The sequence below is a fragment of the Trematomus bernacchii genome, unplaced genomic scaffold (genome assembly GCF_902827165.1).
Source record: "Trematomus bernacchii unplaced genomic scaffold, fTreBer1.1, whole genome shotgun sequence".
In the NCBI taxonomy this organism is placed as follows: Eukaryota; Metazoa; Chordata; class Actinopteri; order Perciformes; family Nototheniidae; genus Trematomus; species Trematomus bernacchii.
Window position 1 is genome coordinate 3,955,939 of NW_022987531.1, and position 18,071 is coordinate 3,974,009.

The 18,071-nt window shown below is 40.3% G+C and overlaps 1 protein-coding gene across 3 annotated transcripts in view; it reads left to right on the forward strand.

The window, feature by feature from the left end:
• Nucleotides 1-18,071, forward strand: part of LOC117475737 (stromal membrane-associated protein 1-like) — a 128,440-nt gene that overhangs the window by 68,774 nt on the left and 41,595 nt on the right. For 2 of the 3 annotated variants that reach the window (XM_034122058.1, XM_034122068.1), the window contains exons 5-6: nt 2,461-2,529; nt 8,408-8,470. In XM_034122058.1, coding sequence (XP_033977949.1) covers nt 2,461-2,529; nt 8,408-8,470 — 132 coding nt within the window. The remainder of the gene's footprint in view (nt 1-2,460; nt 2,530-8,407; nt 8,471-18,071) is intronic. The other variant, XM_034122078.1, reaches the window with a different exon arrangement.

The following is an 18,071-nucleotide window of genomic DNA, read 5'->3' on the forward strand; positions in this document are numbered from 1 at the left end:
AACGTAAACTATATCAAACACCACATCCATGGCAATTATCCCATTTTTGTTAAGTTAATAACAATATTGATATTATATATATATATATATATATATTTATATATAATATATATAGCATATAATTGATGCAGTCTTTCTGAACATTTTTTAAATACTGCAAATGAAGAATATTTGTAATGTTTTACACAGATAGTTCCTTAACTTGAATTTGAAAACACGTGGCAACTTTATTAATACAGCAGTTGAAAAGATTTGTGGAAGGATAAATTCTTCATGGGCTTCAATGGCTCTCTAGATAAAGGGTGTTTTATGGTTGCTTGTATTATCCTCAGATAGTGGTTTGTTTAAATAACTAGTGACATTTTAATAAATATTGAAAAAAATTGCTCCAAAAAAGGCATATATATATATATATATATATATATATAATCTGGCCGGCTTAACCCGTCTGTATTTCTTCAAGCACCACAAGATTCATAGTTTATAAAGTACAATTCTGGGCCATTGATTGTGTTATTTCTCCAAACACATACAGTAAACATGCCTGTTATGAAGCCTTAAAATGGTGCGGGAAAAGGACTTTACATTTGGTTATACTTAAAGACAGGACTATTCAGTTAAGAGAAGAGAAAAAAGTAAAGAAAATTGTTATAATGGGTGATGTAACATTAATGACAGACATAATATGAGGTCCTTGGCACTCAGACTTTAGAGGGGTCATTTTGTGATCATGGGGCATCACCCTTACAGCATCAGGACAATATCATAATGGAGTCAGATACTGGAAGTGTGCTGGAGGCGTTAACTGGGACTGATGGAAGGATGAGGCTGATGAGACTGAAGAATCTGCGAGGAACGAACTAGCGGCAGAGGAATAATTATATATTAAAAGACAGCAGCATCATAAGAGGGCAACCATGTGACAGAGTGTGAACTTTGCTGAAGGATATTTGTGACCAGCTATCCATTCCAGGCCAGACTCTAAAGACTTTCCAAGGTGTGAAAATGCTGCTGCCGGAGTACTAACTAGAAGTATTGCTGATATCATGTCTACCATCCTCTTAAAATACTCTGTCCAACAATATCAGTCTCAGGAAGAAATGTTTTTTAACGCTTATCAAAAGAAAAACATGCATTCTTGTACTCAGGAGGGGACATTGACAGAGGATTACTGGAAAAGTACACAATAAGTACTTCATAGTACTTGTGGGGGTAGTTTCAGTAGTACTGAGTCCAACAGGATCAATCTCACGAAGAACTAATGGCAACAAAAAATAATTCCCTCATCAAACTTAGCAGAAGTGGCTTGATTTTGTTCTCAGGAGGTGACTTTGACAGAGTATTTCTCAAAAAATACACAGTAAAAGTACTTCAATGTATTGTTAGTAGTAGGCTTACTAATACAAAGTCAAACCGTATCAATTTCATTAAGAACTAATGGTAACATTTTATTTTTATCATTCATCAAAGATAGCAAAAAACATGCATTATGTACTATGGAGGGGACTCTGACAGAGGATTACTCACAAAGTACACAGTAAAGTACTTCCTTTTATTTCTGGTAGCAGTCAACTAGTACCGAGTCCAACAGTATCAGTTTTATTCAGAACGTATGGTAAAAAATATTTGTATCACTCATTGAATATAGCAGGAAAGAAAATGAAGAGCAGCTGATTGACCGAGTGCAGAATCGCTGTATAGTTTAAATCTCCTTAGTTACAATGTTGTCCATTTTAGACAAAGGCTTATTATATTTACAGCCCTAAGAACATTCATTTTCTGGGCTCAATATGTGTCTTGGCTGTTTTCGTTGTGATCGCTAAATTCAGATCGCTGGATCGCTAGAAACACAGCTGTCATCAGGCTGGCAAGGGCTGTTCCATTCTCTGCTCAACCTCCCGCCTTCCCAATGGACTCAGTAGCGCCCCCTGCTGCCGTGGAGCATGTGTGAGTGAGCATGTGTGAGTGTGTATGAGCACAACCACGGCGGAATATTACTGCCAAAAGTCACGTGAGTGAGTCACGTGACTTTTGGCAGTAATATTCCGCCGTGAGAAGAAAAAGTTTTGTACCTGTAAAAAAAAGTGTTGTAGTTGTAAAAACAAGATTTGTACTTGTAAAAATAAGTGTTGTAGTTGTAAAAAAATGTGTGTACTTGTAAAACCTATGCTGAATTTGTCTCTGAAACATGATTTATTAGAAAAATGTTATGTGTTTATTTGATAGATACGTTTTTTCTTTGCAAAACTAAATGCATTAGTTTGTAGATGGTGTTTTGTATTTGCAAACCACATTGTGTTTGTTAGTGAATCATGAGGCATTAGTAAAACCTGTTTAGTTTGTTTGTGGAGTTATGGCAGGAAATTAGCTCCATAGTTCTGCCTCTGCCTCCTTACTTGGTCGGGCCGCTCACTTGTCAGCCTCACACTAACCCTCTGTCTAAAATTCTCTGTCTTCCAGGTGAAGTCCTCTGAAGCCGCTCCACCCTCCAGCTCACCGTCTTCCCAGGCTGACAGGAGCAGACAGGAGGTGAACCCTTTCCCTCTCTTCTGTGCTGTGGTTGTGTTCTAATGCAAGATGTATTGTGATGTTGTCATCCTGTGCTTTTTCACTTTTGTGGGGCATAGTGAGACTCACAACAGTCTGCTAGTAAGTCCATTGCGGTTTGTTTGACTACTTGGCCTATAAATGTTTTTCCCTGTGATACTTTTATTGGTTAATTTACATCATACAATATGTGGGATAGAGCTTGACAGTATTCAATTTTAGCCTCATAGATTATTTAATCTCTTATGAAACTATGGCCAAAGAGAATAGAATACATATTTTGCTCATTTTAGGTTAATATTTGTATTTTGTGTCTCTGCTTTGACATGTTTATACTGTATGCTTTAAAATTCAAAAAGCATAATAGGGCCCCTTTAACACTTGACTTAACACTTAGTTGTGTTGTGGAAGTGATGGTCAGAAGTCTGATTGCATGCTAATGCTGCTGGAGTAAATGTACCAATGCTAGTCTCATTAGATCAAAGTTAATAGACCCAGAGACTTGATCCCTGCCAGAGCCTTAATGATATCATTCTTAATCTTGCAGATTGATATGTCAACAAAAGTGCAGCCAGAATATAAGGGCTAGCATATGTAATCATGTACTTATGTAAAAGTAGCAACTGTTGCTTCCTTATCCCTTTCATAAAGCCTTTAAATAGTGTATAATACCATATTCGCTTTCAAATAGGCCCATTTATTGCTTTAGGTTTGTGGGGTTTTCCGATTCCTGTGAGTTATATCACACTATATGGACAAAAGTATTGGGCCACCTACAGGAGCTTTTATGACACCCCATTCCAAATTCTTAGGCATTCATATTAAGTTGGTCCCCCCTATAACAGCTTCCACTCTTTTGGGAAAGCTTTCTACAAGATTTTGGAGCATGTCTGTTTTTGCCCATTCATCCAGAAGAACATTTGTGAGGTCAGACACTGATGTTGGACAAGAGGGCCTGGTTAGCAATATCCATAGTTCATTCCAAAGGTGTTCATGGGGTAGGGGCCAGGGCTTTGTGCGGGCCAGTCAAGTTCTTCCACACCAAACTCATCCAACCATGCCTTTATGGACCTTGCTTTATGCACTGGGGCACAGTCATGCTGGAACAGAAAAGGGCCTTCTTCCCCAAACTGTTTCTACAAAGTTGGAAGCATAGAATTGTCCAAAATGACTTGGTAAGATAAAGCATTACGAATCTCCTTCACTGGAACTAAGGGGCCTAGGCCAACTCCAGAAAAACAACCCATAGCATTATCCCTCCTCCACCAAACTTTACAGTTGGCACAATGCAGTCCGGCAGGTAACGTTCTCCTGGCATTCGCCAAACCCAGACTGGTCCATCAGACTGCCAGATAGAGAAGCGTGATTGGTCACTCCACAGAACACGTTTCCACTGCTCCAGAGTCCAGTGGCGGCTTTACACGACTCCATCTGACGCTTGGCATTGTGCTTGGTGATGTAAGGCTTGCATGCAGCTGCTCGGCCATGAAAACACATGCCATGAAGCTCCCTGCACAGTTTTAGTGCTGATATTAATGCCAGAGCTGGTTTGGAACTCTGCAGTAATTGAGTCAGCAGAGCTTTGGCCACTTTTTACGCACTATGCGCCTCAGCACTCGGCGACCCCGCTCTGTAACTTTACGTGGTCTGCCATTTCGTGGCTGAGTTGCTGTGGTTCCTAAACATTTCCAATTGCAATAATAATGCCACTTACAGTTGATCGTGGAATATCTAGCAGAGAAGACATTTCACAAACTGATTTGTTGCAACGGTGGCATCCTATTACAGAACCAAGTTCAAATGCAGTGAGCTCTTAAGAACGACCCATTCTTTCAAAATGTTTGTGAAGGCAGACTGCATGGCTAGGTGCTTGATGTAATACACCTGTGGCAATGGGACTGAATGAAACACCTGAATTAAATGATTAAGATTAAGTCCCAATACTTTTGTCTATATAGTATGTACATGTAAATGGTCTGCAAAGGTTAAAATCCCAAGGTTCCCTCCAGAGGAAGTTTCTCTCCCACACTCTCCCCTGCCTGAAACTCCTCCATTGGATGAATTAGTTTACTTCCATCACATAGTGACATCACTATGTAACACTTGCGCTTCTATTGGCTAGCACTCCAACACATTGTATGTGATAAGCTAAGGGGCGGGGCATTTTCAACACATCTCTAAGCGGTTGACCAATCACAACAGAGCCGGCCAGCTAACCAATCAGAGCAGACTGGGCTCTGGTTTCAGACAGAGGGTGAAAATAGGTGCTGCAGAACAGGCACTATGAGAATAATAAAGAGCTTTTTGAACATTAAAGCTCCCATGTCATGCTTTTCCGGTTATTACCCGTCCCCTTGTGTGTTATGAAGGTTTTTATGCATGTAAACGGTGTGCAGAGTCAAAACCCTCAAAGTACACCCTGTAGCGAGTAAAACTCTAACACAGAAAATACCTCCCCAAAACGCCTCGTTGGAGATACGTCACTGCCCATTTGAGTCTTCCATTTAGTTCCGGGTACCGCCTGATGTCATGCGGTACCCGGAACGAAATGGACCAATCCCGAAGAGCTATGGCCACACCAGCAGCGGCGTGTTCCTCCTCCAGAGGTTCGAAGAACCGGCATTTCACAGACGAAAGCTTCCAAAACATTGCCCAGTTTGAGGCCGGATATGCACAGCTTGTTTGGACCGTTTGGAGCAGGGGAAGATCTGGGTATACAACCTGTAAGTTTGCATTGTTATTTGTGTATTTATCAAACAAGACTGTTTAAATGTGTAAACTGTGTTGGACTGCTAAGCCATTGACACAGTGCTAACTGTGCTAACTAAGTTGCTAGAGTTTCCATATATCAACTCTAATATCAGCAGATGGCCTTGCATACATGTATCTCATAGCAGGAGAATGTCTGCATTCACACACAAAATACCTATTGACAGTATACTGCGGGGGATTTGCCGGTCAGTCGCGAAACGTAATTACATTATAGCTGGCGTAGCGATCTAACACACGGAGCTTGAGCTAGTTTTGGTCAGAAAAACATTTTTGTGATGCTACGTTGCTAGCGTTTAAATATATCAACTACAATGTCAGCAGATGGCCTTACATGTTTGTCATGGCAGGAGAATGTCTGCAGTCACACACACGGAATACTCATACAGTATACTCCGGTTTACCGTACATTGTGACCGTACATATACTGCATGTAGCTAACGAGGCTAGCTGTATGCTAGCGCAAAACAATGTATTCATGCAAGTTACATTGTATGGTAGCAGAATACCCGTATACGATTGCAATTATAAACACGTTATTGCTAGCCTAATATGAACCACTAGCTTTTGTTCATAGTAGTTTTATTACACTGCATTATAGTTGCCTTTCCTCCAAGCTAACGTTCATATCGTGTTAGCTACCAAGGTAAACAAAGCTAGGTTAGCATATTAGCAGGCAAGCTGTTCATTACACAACTACTACTAACGAATCTAAAACAACTAAGTTTCTCTAATATTTTGTGATTTGCATTTGATTTCGTCCAGCCAGATCCTGGCGGACAATCCATGACGGGGAAGGGATTCTACTACTACTGAGGCCTCGTGCTAAAAGGCACCGCACCGCACCGGCTGTGCGCAGGCAAGAGGAGGAGGAATGGATGATATACCGTGTATATATGTATATTTATGTTCATTTTGTACATTTCTAAAAATAAAGTTTAATGGAAATACTTAGTAGGCCTATCCTTTCTTCCCTGAATTCATATATAGCAAACCATGATTTGATTTCTCATCAAACAGTAGTAGTTTATAACGGGTAAAAATAACTTACTCTTTGTTATGAGAGTAGCTCGTAGGCCACAACGGAAAGACAAGGAGACATACACGAGTTTACAAAACCACGGCACATTTATTGTGGTAAATGCAAAGATAGGTGGTTGAGAGGATCGCAGAGTTAGTCTTCCTGCAGCCGCTTTGGAGAGAGACTGGGGCCGTAGTGTCCGGAGGTGTCCGTGATCGTGCTGATTAGCCTCTTCAGCTCCACCCCATCGTAAGACAAAGGCCCTGGGGCCGTCACACTCTTCTATAACAACAGTTAAAAATATATATGTATATAAAATATACCGCTGTACCGACGCCATGATAAGACTGATGTTACGCTGAGAGCAGCCGGGAAAAGCACTGACATGGGCGCAGCCTCTCTGGTGGTTGACTAATCAGAACGAGTGGCCGAGCTGACCAATCGGAGCACACTAGGCTCACAGGGAGGGGGGGGCAAGAGCTCCAACGAGTCGTTTAGTGGAGAAAGTGAATACTGCTGAATACACATGCTTGACAGAGATGCTGTATGCGAAACCAATGTGAGTTTGGAAAATTGCACAGTATAAATCTATTTTAGTATACCTCAACAATGTAATTATGATCAGTGGAAATGGCCATGACATGGGCCCTTTAAAGAATGTGAACATGTCCCAGTAGAGGCACAAAATACTAATATGAACCTAAAAATGTGCATAATATGTCCTCTGTTGATGCCGATTTACATCATTGTAAATATAGATGAGTTGTTAGTTAACAACAAAAATAACCACGCACATAATCAGCCAGTCGATGAATTGCATCGAGAGTAGAGACGCAGAGAGAAACAGACTGTGATTGTTACTATAATGGCTAGATTGTAGGCTCCACACGCTAAGCTAAAGCGTTTCTCTTTGGCACCCTGACAGTCATTAGCTAATGCTGGCATCAGCAGCACCAGCTCATTTACATAAAACAAAACAAGGCAGCACCATTAACCTGAAAACACTCCATCAACTGTCCGTCGCTACGCTAATAATGTCTGCACATTAAATCTGCATTGTGAGTTCATTAAAATCACATTAAAGAAAGAGACCTAATTGTTTTCAACCTGCTATTAGGAACAACAAATCACTTACATTAGGCCTCATGTTTCCTCCTTCAGAAGATTCTAATAGTTGTTGAATTGCGATTTAATGAAGAAAACAGCCATTTTCGGAATGCTTAAGCAGTATATTATAGTATTGCAGGAGTCAGAGAGACAGTTAATGTGATATATGTTCTGGAGTTATCTCGCTGTTAATTACTTAAAGGTCCCATGTCATGCTTTTCCGGTTATTATCCGTCCCCTTGTGTGTTATGTAGCTTTTTCTGCATGTAAACGGTCTGCAGAGTCACAAACCCTCAAAGTACACCCTGTAGCGAGTAAAACTCTAACACAGAAAAGACCTGTTTATGCTGCCCCAGAACGCCTCGTTGGGGATTTCTCTTTTTCTTCCTGGGTACAGTGACGTATTTGAGTATAGTGACAAACCGCGGATTGGTCCAAATGGACCGAGCCGTAACGTTACGTCCGCGGAGCTGTTACGTTCCTCACACACACACACTCAATCTTTTCTCAGCAGCAGCTCCGTCGATTTCTCCGCCTGAGACGGCAGGATGCGGCGAGGCTGTGAGTTTGTGTGTGAGCACACACACAAACTCCCAGCCAGGCTGCGGGTGTGCGTGTGTGCTCGGGCTGGTTTCAGGCTGGGTTTCGCTGTGTCTCGCTGTCTCGCAGACGGCCACTAGGCTCACAGGGAGGGGGGGGGGGGGCAGGAGCTCCAACAAGCCGTTTAGGAGAGAGAGTGAATACACATACTATACAGAGATGCTGTATGAGAAACCAATGTGAGTTTGGAAAATTGCACAATGTAAATCTATTCTAGTATACCTCAACAATGGAATTATGATCAGTAGAAATGGCCATGACATGGGACCTTTAAAAACATAATTAAATAATATTTAGCCTGGTTTCTGCTGCTGCTTCATATTTGCCAACGTCTTACACCACCTCGTTCTCCTTTCTTCACAGAAGGAGCGTGAGAAGAAGAAAGAGAAGGATGGTAATTCAGTGGATAAGCACAATAACACAAAGGTACAACCTGTTTGTCCATACAAACTAATATTGTATTAGCAATCTTGGTTTAACACTCCAAGTCCTAGAGATCTGGAGACAGATGAACACTGACAGGTTGATCTGATAATACAGCCAACCAAACTAATTTAGTTTTAATAGAGATGTTGGTCAATCGCAGCCATAATCTGTTTTCATTCTGCGCTCGGCACAAGTAGTGAAGTTGAACACGAGCAGCCTGTTCCTTTCACCGAGGCTGTTTATGGAGTGCTGCAGGAATAAGTACAAAACCTTGGAATGAGTAGGCATTTTTGCATATCTCAATTTTTCCGCTTGGTTAGATGCCTGGAAGTAAATAACATGTCTCCATGCTTTAATGTTCAGAAAGCTCTTTATTTTTCTCATACTGCCTGTGCTGCAGAACTTCTTTTCACCCTCTGTCTGAAACCAGAGCCCAGTCTTCTCTGATTGGTCAGCTGGCCGGCTCTGTTGTGATTGGTCAACGGCTTAAAGATGTCCCACCCCTTAGCTTATCACATACAGTGGGTTGGAGCGCCAGCCAATAGAAGCACAAGTGTTACATAGTGATGTCACTATGTTACGGAAGCAAACGAAGGCGTTGCAGGCAGGTGTGTTTGTGTTTTTAGCTTTTGCTTATATAACCGATATAACACATTACAGGAAAAGGAAAAAACCCAGGGACATGCTCACCTTCAGTTTGGTCTCCAAAATGTGTCCTCCCTTTGGCACTCCTGGGACATTTCAAACTGATCAACTGGGAAAAAATGACTATTCTAGAGTATTTAAACTCCGACTAGATTTAGTAAATGGAGTAGAAAGGCTCAAACTGTCCACCCTGTGATTAGTGCACTCAACTGTAATTTAGAAAATGGAATAAATATACATTTTAGAAAGGGTAATGACAAAAAGGGTCACAGACCACAAACTAATGCGCACGTCATTCAGTCATTTATGTAGGTTCTTGGTTCTCAGATTTTATCTCTAAGAGCTCTTAAATGCAGTTTTAGACAGGAAGTGCTTCTGGAATTACAACAAGAGAAGTCATAATTGGAATATAGCCCGCAGATATTGATAAACGCTTCAAGCGTTGAATAAGGTCATAGAGTAATGCTACTTTCTTTGCATGTGTCTGTGTGCCGTTAAGAATTCATGATGTTTGACAACAGAAGTCGCTCCACCGCTGTGCTGCAGGAACTCAATCGTCTAGGGAAACCCCTCATAAACTTTCATGTTGTTCAGATGCTCTGCTTTTGCTCGGTGCATAAGTATGAATCATTTCCCATTCATGCACAGAGGCATAAACATGTTAACTACTGTATAAAAACCATGATATAATCTACGAGTTTATGTTGGATAGTGTAAATGGAACTGCATCTGCATTAAAGAAGTTATTTGTTTAAAAAAAACTGTAACATCACTCATACCCCTTTTAAAAGCTCTTTAGGTAAGAGGGTTATATCGCAAGCTGGGGTGAGATTAACCTGATACAGATACAGAACGATACAGAAGCAGTAGAGCCGAGAGAGGAGACATACATATAGCATACTATATCGTATATCGTTTTTCGTGTTTCCTTTAATAATTTTTGACCATAATTTGAATGCCCAACAGTTTTGAAAACAAGCCGTTTTTTAATGCTGGCTATCGGGTGTAGTCATACATATGCTTAACAAGATGTCATATCGTACTATCAGAAGTTAGATCATAGTGAAAAGACACCGGTCGAATATTGCATAAGCTACAATGATTCAATGATTCAAATAATTTATGGTGAATAATTATTATGCCACACATAAACCCTGTTAAAGTTCCGTGACCTGGGGTTCTATATACTGTAGTATCTAATGCATTCTTATTACAAGTATAATTGAGTAAGTTGGCTCTAAATCTTGTTAATGATAAGTCAGACTGGCTTCGTGGCTATGCTAACATCAACCATGTAATACGAGATAAACTGTTTCTGCGACTATGTTCCCAACCATTGCGCATTAAAGCTGAACAAAATGATTAATTTATAGGGAAACATGCATCGGGACGTTGCTTGTGTTACACACAGTCAATCACTATTTTCCATTTGCTGCTGCCAGTAGCAAACCTTATGTTAAATGCTGGTTGATAACAAGCGGGGTAGCTCTCCAGCGGTCGGCAAATGGTGCTGAATCATAATGGCAATGTACCACGTCACTCTGGTGAACAGTATAAAGTTGGAGAAGTCGTTCGGCAATAAAAAAAAAAAAAAGTTTTATAGAAGAATTTGGAGGGATGAAACCCTCTTTATTACATGGCTTAGTTGAATACTCTATTCTGATTGGTCAATTCAGAACACGTGACACGTTGTTAATCCAGAACAGACAGACCGCTGTCAAGCACTTATTGACCGTTGTTAAGGACGCTCACATCTGCACAAAGAAGTCCGTTCGATTTAACTGTATACAGTTTGGCTGAAAAGCATTTCAAGACAAGAGCGACAAGAAAACAGCGGAGAAGTAACTGGCAGAAACCTTCCTTTTTACGCAGCGGTCCAGACATAGACATGAAACGGCAAAACATATTCAGTTGCCAGTTACTTTGGCATTAGGGCAGGGATCTCTCGATACTTTCCAAGGTTTGACATAATGAATTGTGCTACTTTTAAAGCAAGCAATGATGTTTTCTAATCTGTAATCAAAAAGCTCCGCCTTCCTGCTGTTGCTACGTTTTTCAAACGGTAACAACGGACTATTTTTCTTAGCGGATGCATGTCAATTTAACTCAATACATACAACTATTTTTTAAATCAATAAAAACATTTTCTAAATCCATAAAAGCATTTCAATTAATATTGGGAGTCATATCGTTACTTTGTTGAGAATGTGGCCTTGTAATAAGCGGGATAATGTGCAGCGAGGCGGTCATTATGGGGAAAAGAACACCCGGCTTTTGTGTCGGGATCCTGATCTGTCACACATGCAGAGCACACAGCACACATAGTAAAATGTGGCCTCTGCTTTTAACCCATCCTAGTACCAGGAGTCTTGTACCAGGAGCAGTGGGTAGCTATTGTACAGCGCCCGGGGAGCAATGGGAGTGAGGGGGGAAGGGGGTGTCCGGTGCCTTGCTCAAGGGCACCACGGCAGGGCCAGGAGGTGAACTGGTACCTCTCCAAGTAGCAGTCCACACTCCATATTTAGTTCTGTTCAGGGACTTGAACCGGTGACCCTACGGCTCACAGTCCAAGCCCCTACTGACTGAGCCACTGCTGGATATTCAATCTGGCTTCGTGTGAATAAGAGCAGCATGAGCACAGCTCCGACGTGATCCACCCTTGTTGTTATCTACGATGACGTGGCTCGTACAGGGCTGTAGTTGGTGGAAAAGCAAACTGGAAACTAGCACCAGCACGGAACTAGAGCGGAACTCATTTCAGTGGCAAAAGAGTATAAGTGACATAAGTGAAGCTTTTGCTTGTGGCAATGGAGCTACATTTCCCTGTTTAACACATGTATATAGACAGCTGAGTCCCACTGCACCAGACAAAGATGCCCTCACATCATTAACTTGCATAACATCGTGATCCAAAATGAAAACTGGAAATTGATGCGAAGATAAACTAAAGAGCAAATTACTGTGCCAAGATAAGTGATTTGAGCTTGGCCAGCATGTAAATCCAGCTCAGTCGGAACAGAATGACCTGGAACAGGGATCAGCGGTGTACTGAACAGACAGAATATGTGTGTGAAAGCCAGGGCTGGGGCCTGCCTTTATGCATATCTATACAGTGTGTGTGTGCTTTGTGTGTGAAGAAAACAGAGCCAGCAGGAGAGAATGTGTGTGTTTCTGGGTCATGGTTAGGAAATTGAGAATTTCTCATGGCCTGCAAAGCTGTGAGGAAATAATGAAGTGAGTGTGTGAGTGTGTTTGTGAGTATGTGTGTGTTTGTGTGAGTTTGTGAGTGTGTGTTTGTGAGTGAGTGTGTGTGTTTGTGAGTGTGTGTGTTCAGAAGCTCTACAGGGAAATGGAATGTAGGCTATGGGCAGCTGTACCCACTGAGAGTGAAATGGAGCACAGTGGTTGGTACTCTGCAGCATTCAGTTCTTACTCTACCTCCATCTGCTCATAAACTGAACTCTTTAACCTCTCATGAACTCTAACGTTACATTATCTCTGTCCCCATTCTTGCTTTTGCACCTCTCATCGTTACATACTGTACTACTGTACAGTGCCTTGCAAAAGTATTCACCCCCCTTGGCATTGTTCTTGTTTTATTGCATTCAAATATTTAATTTAATTTGTATTATTTGATGTACACAACACGTCTAAAACTTTGAAAATGCAAAACGTATTTTTGTATACATAACTATTCACCCCCCCTAAAGTCAACACTTGGTAGAGCCACATTTTGCAGCAATTATAGCTGCAAGTCTCTTAGGGTATGTGAATATAAGAAGATGAGCTTAACTGTGTGTATTAAACTAAAACGGAGCATTTTCTGTCAGCTCAGATTTTATTTCTGCTTTTTCAAACTGTAGTATGTGCTCATGTGTTGCATTGTTGGTGTGTAGGCTACTGCCTGAATATGCTGAATGAAAGGCAGGTTTTCCTTTAAATTACACATTTTTCATCCAAAATATCTTGGTGGCTGATTAACTTTTTTTAAACGTTTTTTACATGCGTTTTTAAACCCTCCCGACCCTGATTTCAGGTTACTGCCGTCTACATGTATCAAGATCTGGTGTGAAAAACACTGTTGTGCTGCATTACATTTGATTCAACATCAGAAAGAAATCAATGTGGAAAATACGAGTTACATTTATCTTTACGGAATAAATGCAATCACCATTATGGTTGTTTCCAATCGATGAAAATGCATTTACCTTTAGGCTCTTTATTTATTGTCACACCCTCTTCCACCATAGTGTGTCAGAGCTGGAACTCGTTGTGATGTTCTGTGTGTTGATGATTGATTCCCTCTCAACTTTCATTTGCATCGTACAAAATCAGTTGAAGTGGGATGCATCTGTGGCAATTACTCATCACACTATAGAATAATATATGCACAAGTGCTGGTTCTTTTATACAAGGAGTAGAGGAAGGAAAAAACAAGAACACATTAGTTTACTGGGAACATATAGCCGGCATTCTTTATATAGACATGGCTTGGAGGGCTACTTTAAACAAGATATTTAGTATCAAAAATGTGTCCTCTGCTCACAGAAAACATGCCTTATATTGACATGTCTCTGTCAATATGTTTATAAAAGACAGCAAAAGGAGTAAGGACTGCGGACGTGTTACACATTGATGTATGTGTGTGTTGTTGATGCATGCTGCAAGAATGAATACCTTTTACGTGTGTGTGCTGGCAGAGATGTGCCATTCATCTCCTTTTATTCCTCCTTATCAGCTCAGCAGATGGACCCCAGTGTCAAGGAGATTGTGTATGTGTTAGCTGTTAGTCCAAGTGTTTGCTGACGTACTGAAAGCTGTTTAATCTCCAGTGTAGCAGGAAACAAGCTGACAGCCAGGTTTCTCTCTGTATTCTGCCTCCCTCTTATTATCCTCCCTGTTTCACCTTGAACTTAATTTACTTTCTCCTTGTGTGACCCTGGCTGTGGTCAAATAGTCAAAACAATCAGGTCCTACTGTGTCTTTTCCCCAACTACCTTTCCTCAACCTCAGGGAAAAATGTCATGGTGTTAAGGAAGGATGTGAAGGGGAATTCAGTCGGAGTAAGGAAACAAGACTTCCGTGCTGAGAGAATCGGAGCTCACTTACAATGGGTGATGTGATTCTAATGCGCCAACGGATGTAAATGTTCCCTATATGGACTACTAAAGTGCATCTAGATTCTTGTCCGTGTGCGTTCTTATCGTGGTTTCGATGCAGGCTTTATAAACGTGGACAACACTTATTACAAATGTATTAATTAACAAGGTTTGAATTGAAATAAAGAAGCGAAGTGAAACGTAATGGTTGCCTGTGCTCTCCCTCCCCAACCTGTCCACTTGTGTTAATCGACATGAATCCCAATTAATATGATAGTACGAAACTATTTTAATAAATAATGCTTTTTACAATATATGCATTACTACTGAGGCCTACACATATGCTGTGCATACCACCATTCAAAAATGTCGAATATAAAAAAAAAACACCCAACACCTTAAAACGAACTATTTGATCATTTTACAGTAATTAGTGTTACGTTGATATTTCACCATTTGGTTTAACATAGTGAAGTAAAATAAATATAATGACCAAGGTAAGATATGTCTTAAAGAGGACATATTCACCCTCTGTCTGAAACCAGATCCAAGTCCGCTCTGATTGGTTGAATAGGCTCTGTTGTGATTGGTCCACTGCTTGGAGATGTGTAGGAAATCTCCCGCCCCTTAGCCTGTCCCGATCAACGTGTTGGAACACAGCATTTTCTCCTTTCCTTTCTTAAAGGATGGTCAAGTGTATCCTAAAATAGATAATAAAGGAATAATTGAAGCTTCTTTCCTATAATCAAGAGAATACGAAAGCTCTAATCATGGCCGCCACTTAGGCCAATTAGGTATGCAATACAGCCGCTTCAGTCTGCTGTGTGCCTTTCTCTCTTTTTCTCCCTTAAACAGAGACATACTGTAAAATCATGGCGTGAGCTTTGCGCCCCTTTCATCTTTTCAATGCAGATAATACACTGTAGATATCTGAAGAGGAGAAATGGGATGCAGCAATCGGAGCTTTAATCAGCACTATTTCATTTCCTTTCACATCACTTAATTTCCTTTTTCCTCAGAGAGGTTTACCCAAGCAGCACTTTGGATTTTGTTTCCTATTATAAAAATGCTAACATAAAATAAGAAAATGCTGTGGATGCAACAGCTACTGAATTCATTTTACAGATGAAAGTCTGAGGAAAGATAAAATCAATATGTACATGTCAAGGCTGATTCTTATAGTGTCAGATGGCAGCTGCAGAGAGAATATTTTCTGATGAATATTTATCAATTGTGATATAAAAAAACCAGATTTGAATATTTCTGAAAGTTTATAATCTGATGACATTTTTCATCCTTAAACTGGGGAATTGCAGCTCGCACACATTGCAGTATTAGCTATCTATCTTATCTGTTGATTTTCTGATCATACCTCAATATAGGCAATTCTAGAGGGGGCTTACAGGGGCCAGTGGCCCTGTTACACTGAGCTTGGACCCCCCTGTGGCCCCCCTCTGAATAAAGACTCTATGATAATGTGTGATTGTGTTGCAGCAAAAACAGTGCTTCAACTTGAGCTGAAGTTAACAGAATTCTTTGTTTCTAAAAATTCAATTTGATAAGATTTTAACTAAGTTACTGACAAAACAAACAACAAATACAAATAATACTGACTTTGTTTATGTGCCCCTCTCATAAATAACTGGCCCAAACTAAAAGATTTGTCTTCCCTCTTGAAGACGAGCAACAATTTTACGATGCTTGATTTCTGAATGGAGATCGGATCAATCGGATTAGGCTTAGCAACCATTGTAGCTTCCCCGTCAACAAATACATGTCATTTGACATAAATAAAAGAGCGACTTTAGTCACAGTTTCTACACTTACACTCAAAAACATCTATTTTTGCTTGGTTTCGCAAAATAGCGTCACTTGCTTCATTTGCGCCACTTCATTTGTGGTATTTGAATCATTTGCTTCACCCTGTGCTAAATCTCGTCTAGCCGCATCTTTGCTTTGACTTTATATATAATCGCGCCACGAGAAATGTGCTTCCTGTGTGAACACACTATGAGGTCTCAAAGGCTGGTTACTTTGCATACAATTATGTTTTCCTTGTTCCTCGAATACCTGCAATATTGAGTGGATTCAATAAGATAGCATTTAGAGCTGAAAAGATTTGTCCCTCAATTGGTTGTTGACGGACAAAAAATCAATCGGCAACTATTTTGGTAATGGATCAATCTTTTCCTTTTCCCTTATCACCTTTAACAAATAAAATCACTGCACCAAGTGTCTCCAATGTGAGAATAAGGTATTGTTCTTTATTTTCTGGGATTCTATAGGCACAATGTGCAATTCATGGAAAATGATATTCTGATTATGATTAGTATTGAAAAAAGTGACTTATTCTGAATCTGGAATCTAGAAATAATGAATCTCCAGAGGGGACACTACTGTAGATGGTCCTCCACGAACAATTTACAAAATGTACGTAGACTCGAAGATACAAGTCTGGGTTGACAGCCACTACCACAGCTTGTGGTCCTTAGTATGAAAAAGTTTGAGAAACACTGTACTAGATGAATACATTTGTATGTGATATTTGCAATTTAAAAATTAAATAAATATATTACCCCATAATATAATCAAAACTTACTTCACTTTGTGTAGTCCACAAGCTCAAATGTGTGGCTTTATTTGTCTTCTGCTTTGGGCTCAAAAGTGTGATCCAGTCTTCTAGAAATCATCTGTGCATGTGATGGAGGAATGCACAGTGCCTGTAAGGGGTGTGGTCTCAATAGCCATGCAGTAAGCATTGTGCATGTAGATGTGATTGAGGAATGGCATGGATATTCAAGTGTACTTGAATGGCATCTGTTTGTTTTAGTCAAGATTATGCTAAAATATACTTTCCCCAACTATATTTAAGTTCCCTATGAAGAGCCAACCTTCAATTTAGAAAATTCCCAGTTTATTCCCATACATTCCCGTTTATTCCCGTTAATTCCCATGGAAAGTTTCCATCTTTGAAAATTCCCGGAATTTTGCAACCCTAGTCATTATGTCTCTTTACTACTGCAAAAATATCCCCACCATACACCTTTCAGTGAATCATTCAGTGTTTATTCAGTAAGAGTTCTGATTAAAGACCTTAATATGTCTTAAGTTCAGTTGTCTTAGAATGCATACACCATGATTTGCCATTGATGCAATAAACTAAATACAGTAAAATAGATGGTTCTTTGGATTCTTGCCTCCTGGATTTAATGTACCTAAAATATTCCGGCTCTGTTAAACCTACAGCACAGTGGACTATACTGCACTATACTATCCGCTGTTCAGGACATGAAGTGTCGTTTTTTCCCTAGTGTACCATATACAGGTGCTCAGACAGATGTTAGGCTTTGTTGTCCCTTCAGGGCACGTCAATCCAGTGTAATGGATGGAAAGCTTTCCTCAGCATATCTGCCCCTGACAGACCGAGACTGAGTAACAAGGACTGAAGGGCAGTCATAGGTTGCGACAAAGTCTATTTTGCTAAGGAAGGTTCCTGAGTAAAATGACCCAGAAGTACCTCGGTGGCAGCCATGACAAGAGCTGTTCGGATTCTCTAAATGATAGGAAAGCAGCTTTAATGCTTCCCTTTGTTATCTCCTTAAGCATAGGACCATACATTGGACCATTCAGCCGTTCACGGAAACAACCAATCGTTACCAATAAACGTGGATCATATACCATAAATGATAAAGAGAAAACGTTATCAAAAATAATAATATACCTAAAGAAAATGGATAAAACTTCATACAGCGACAACATTTAGCCTGAATACACACTGGAATATCAAGTAGTCTGTATTTTCTCTCTGTATTCAAATGAGCCATTTTTTATTCAGCTTGATTGGGGTTTTCAACGCT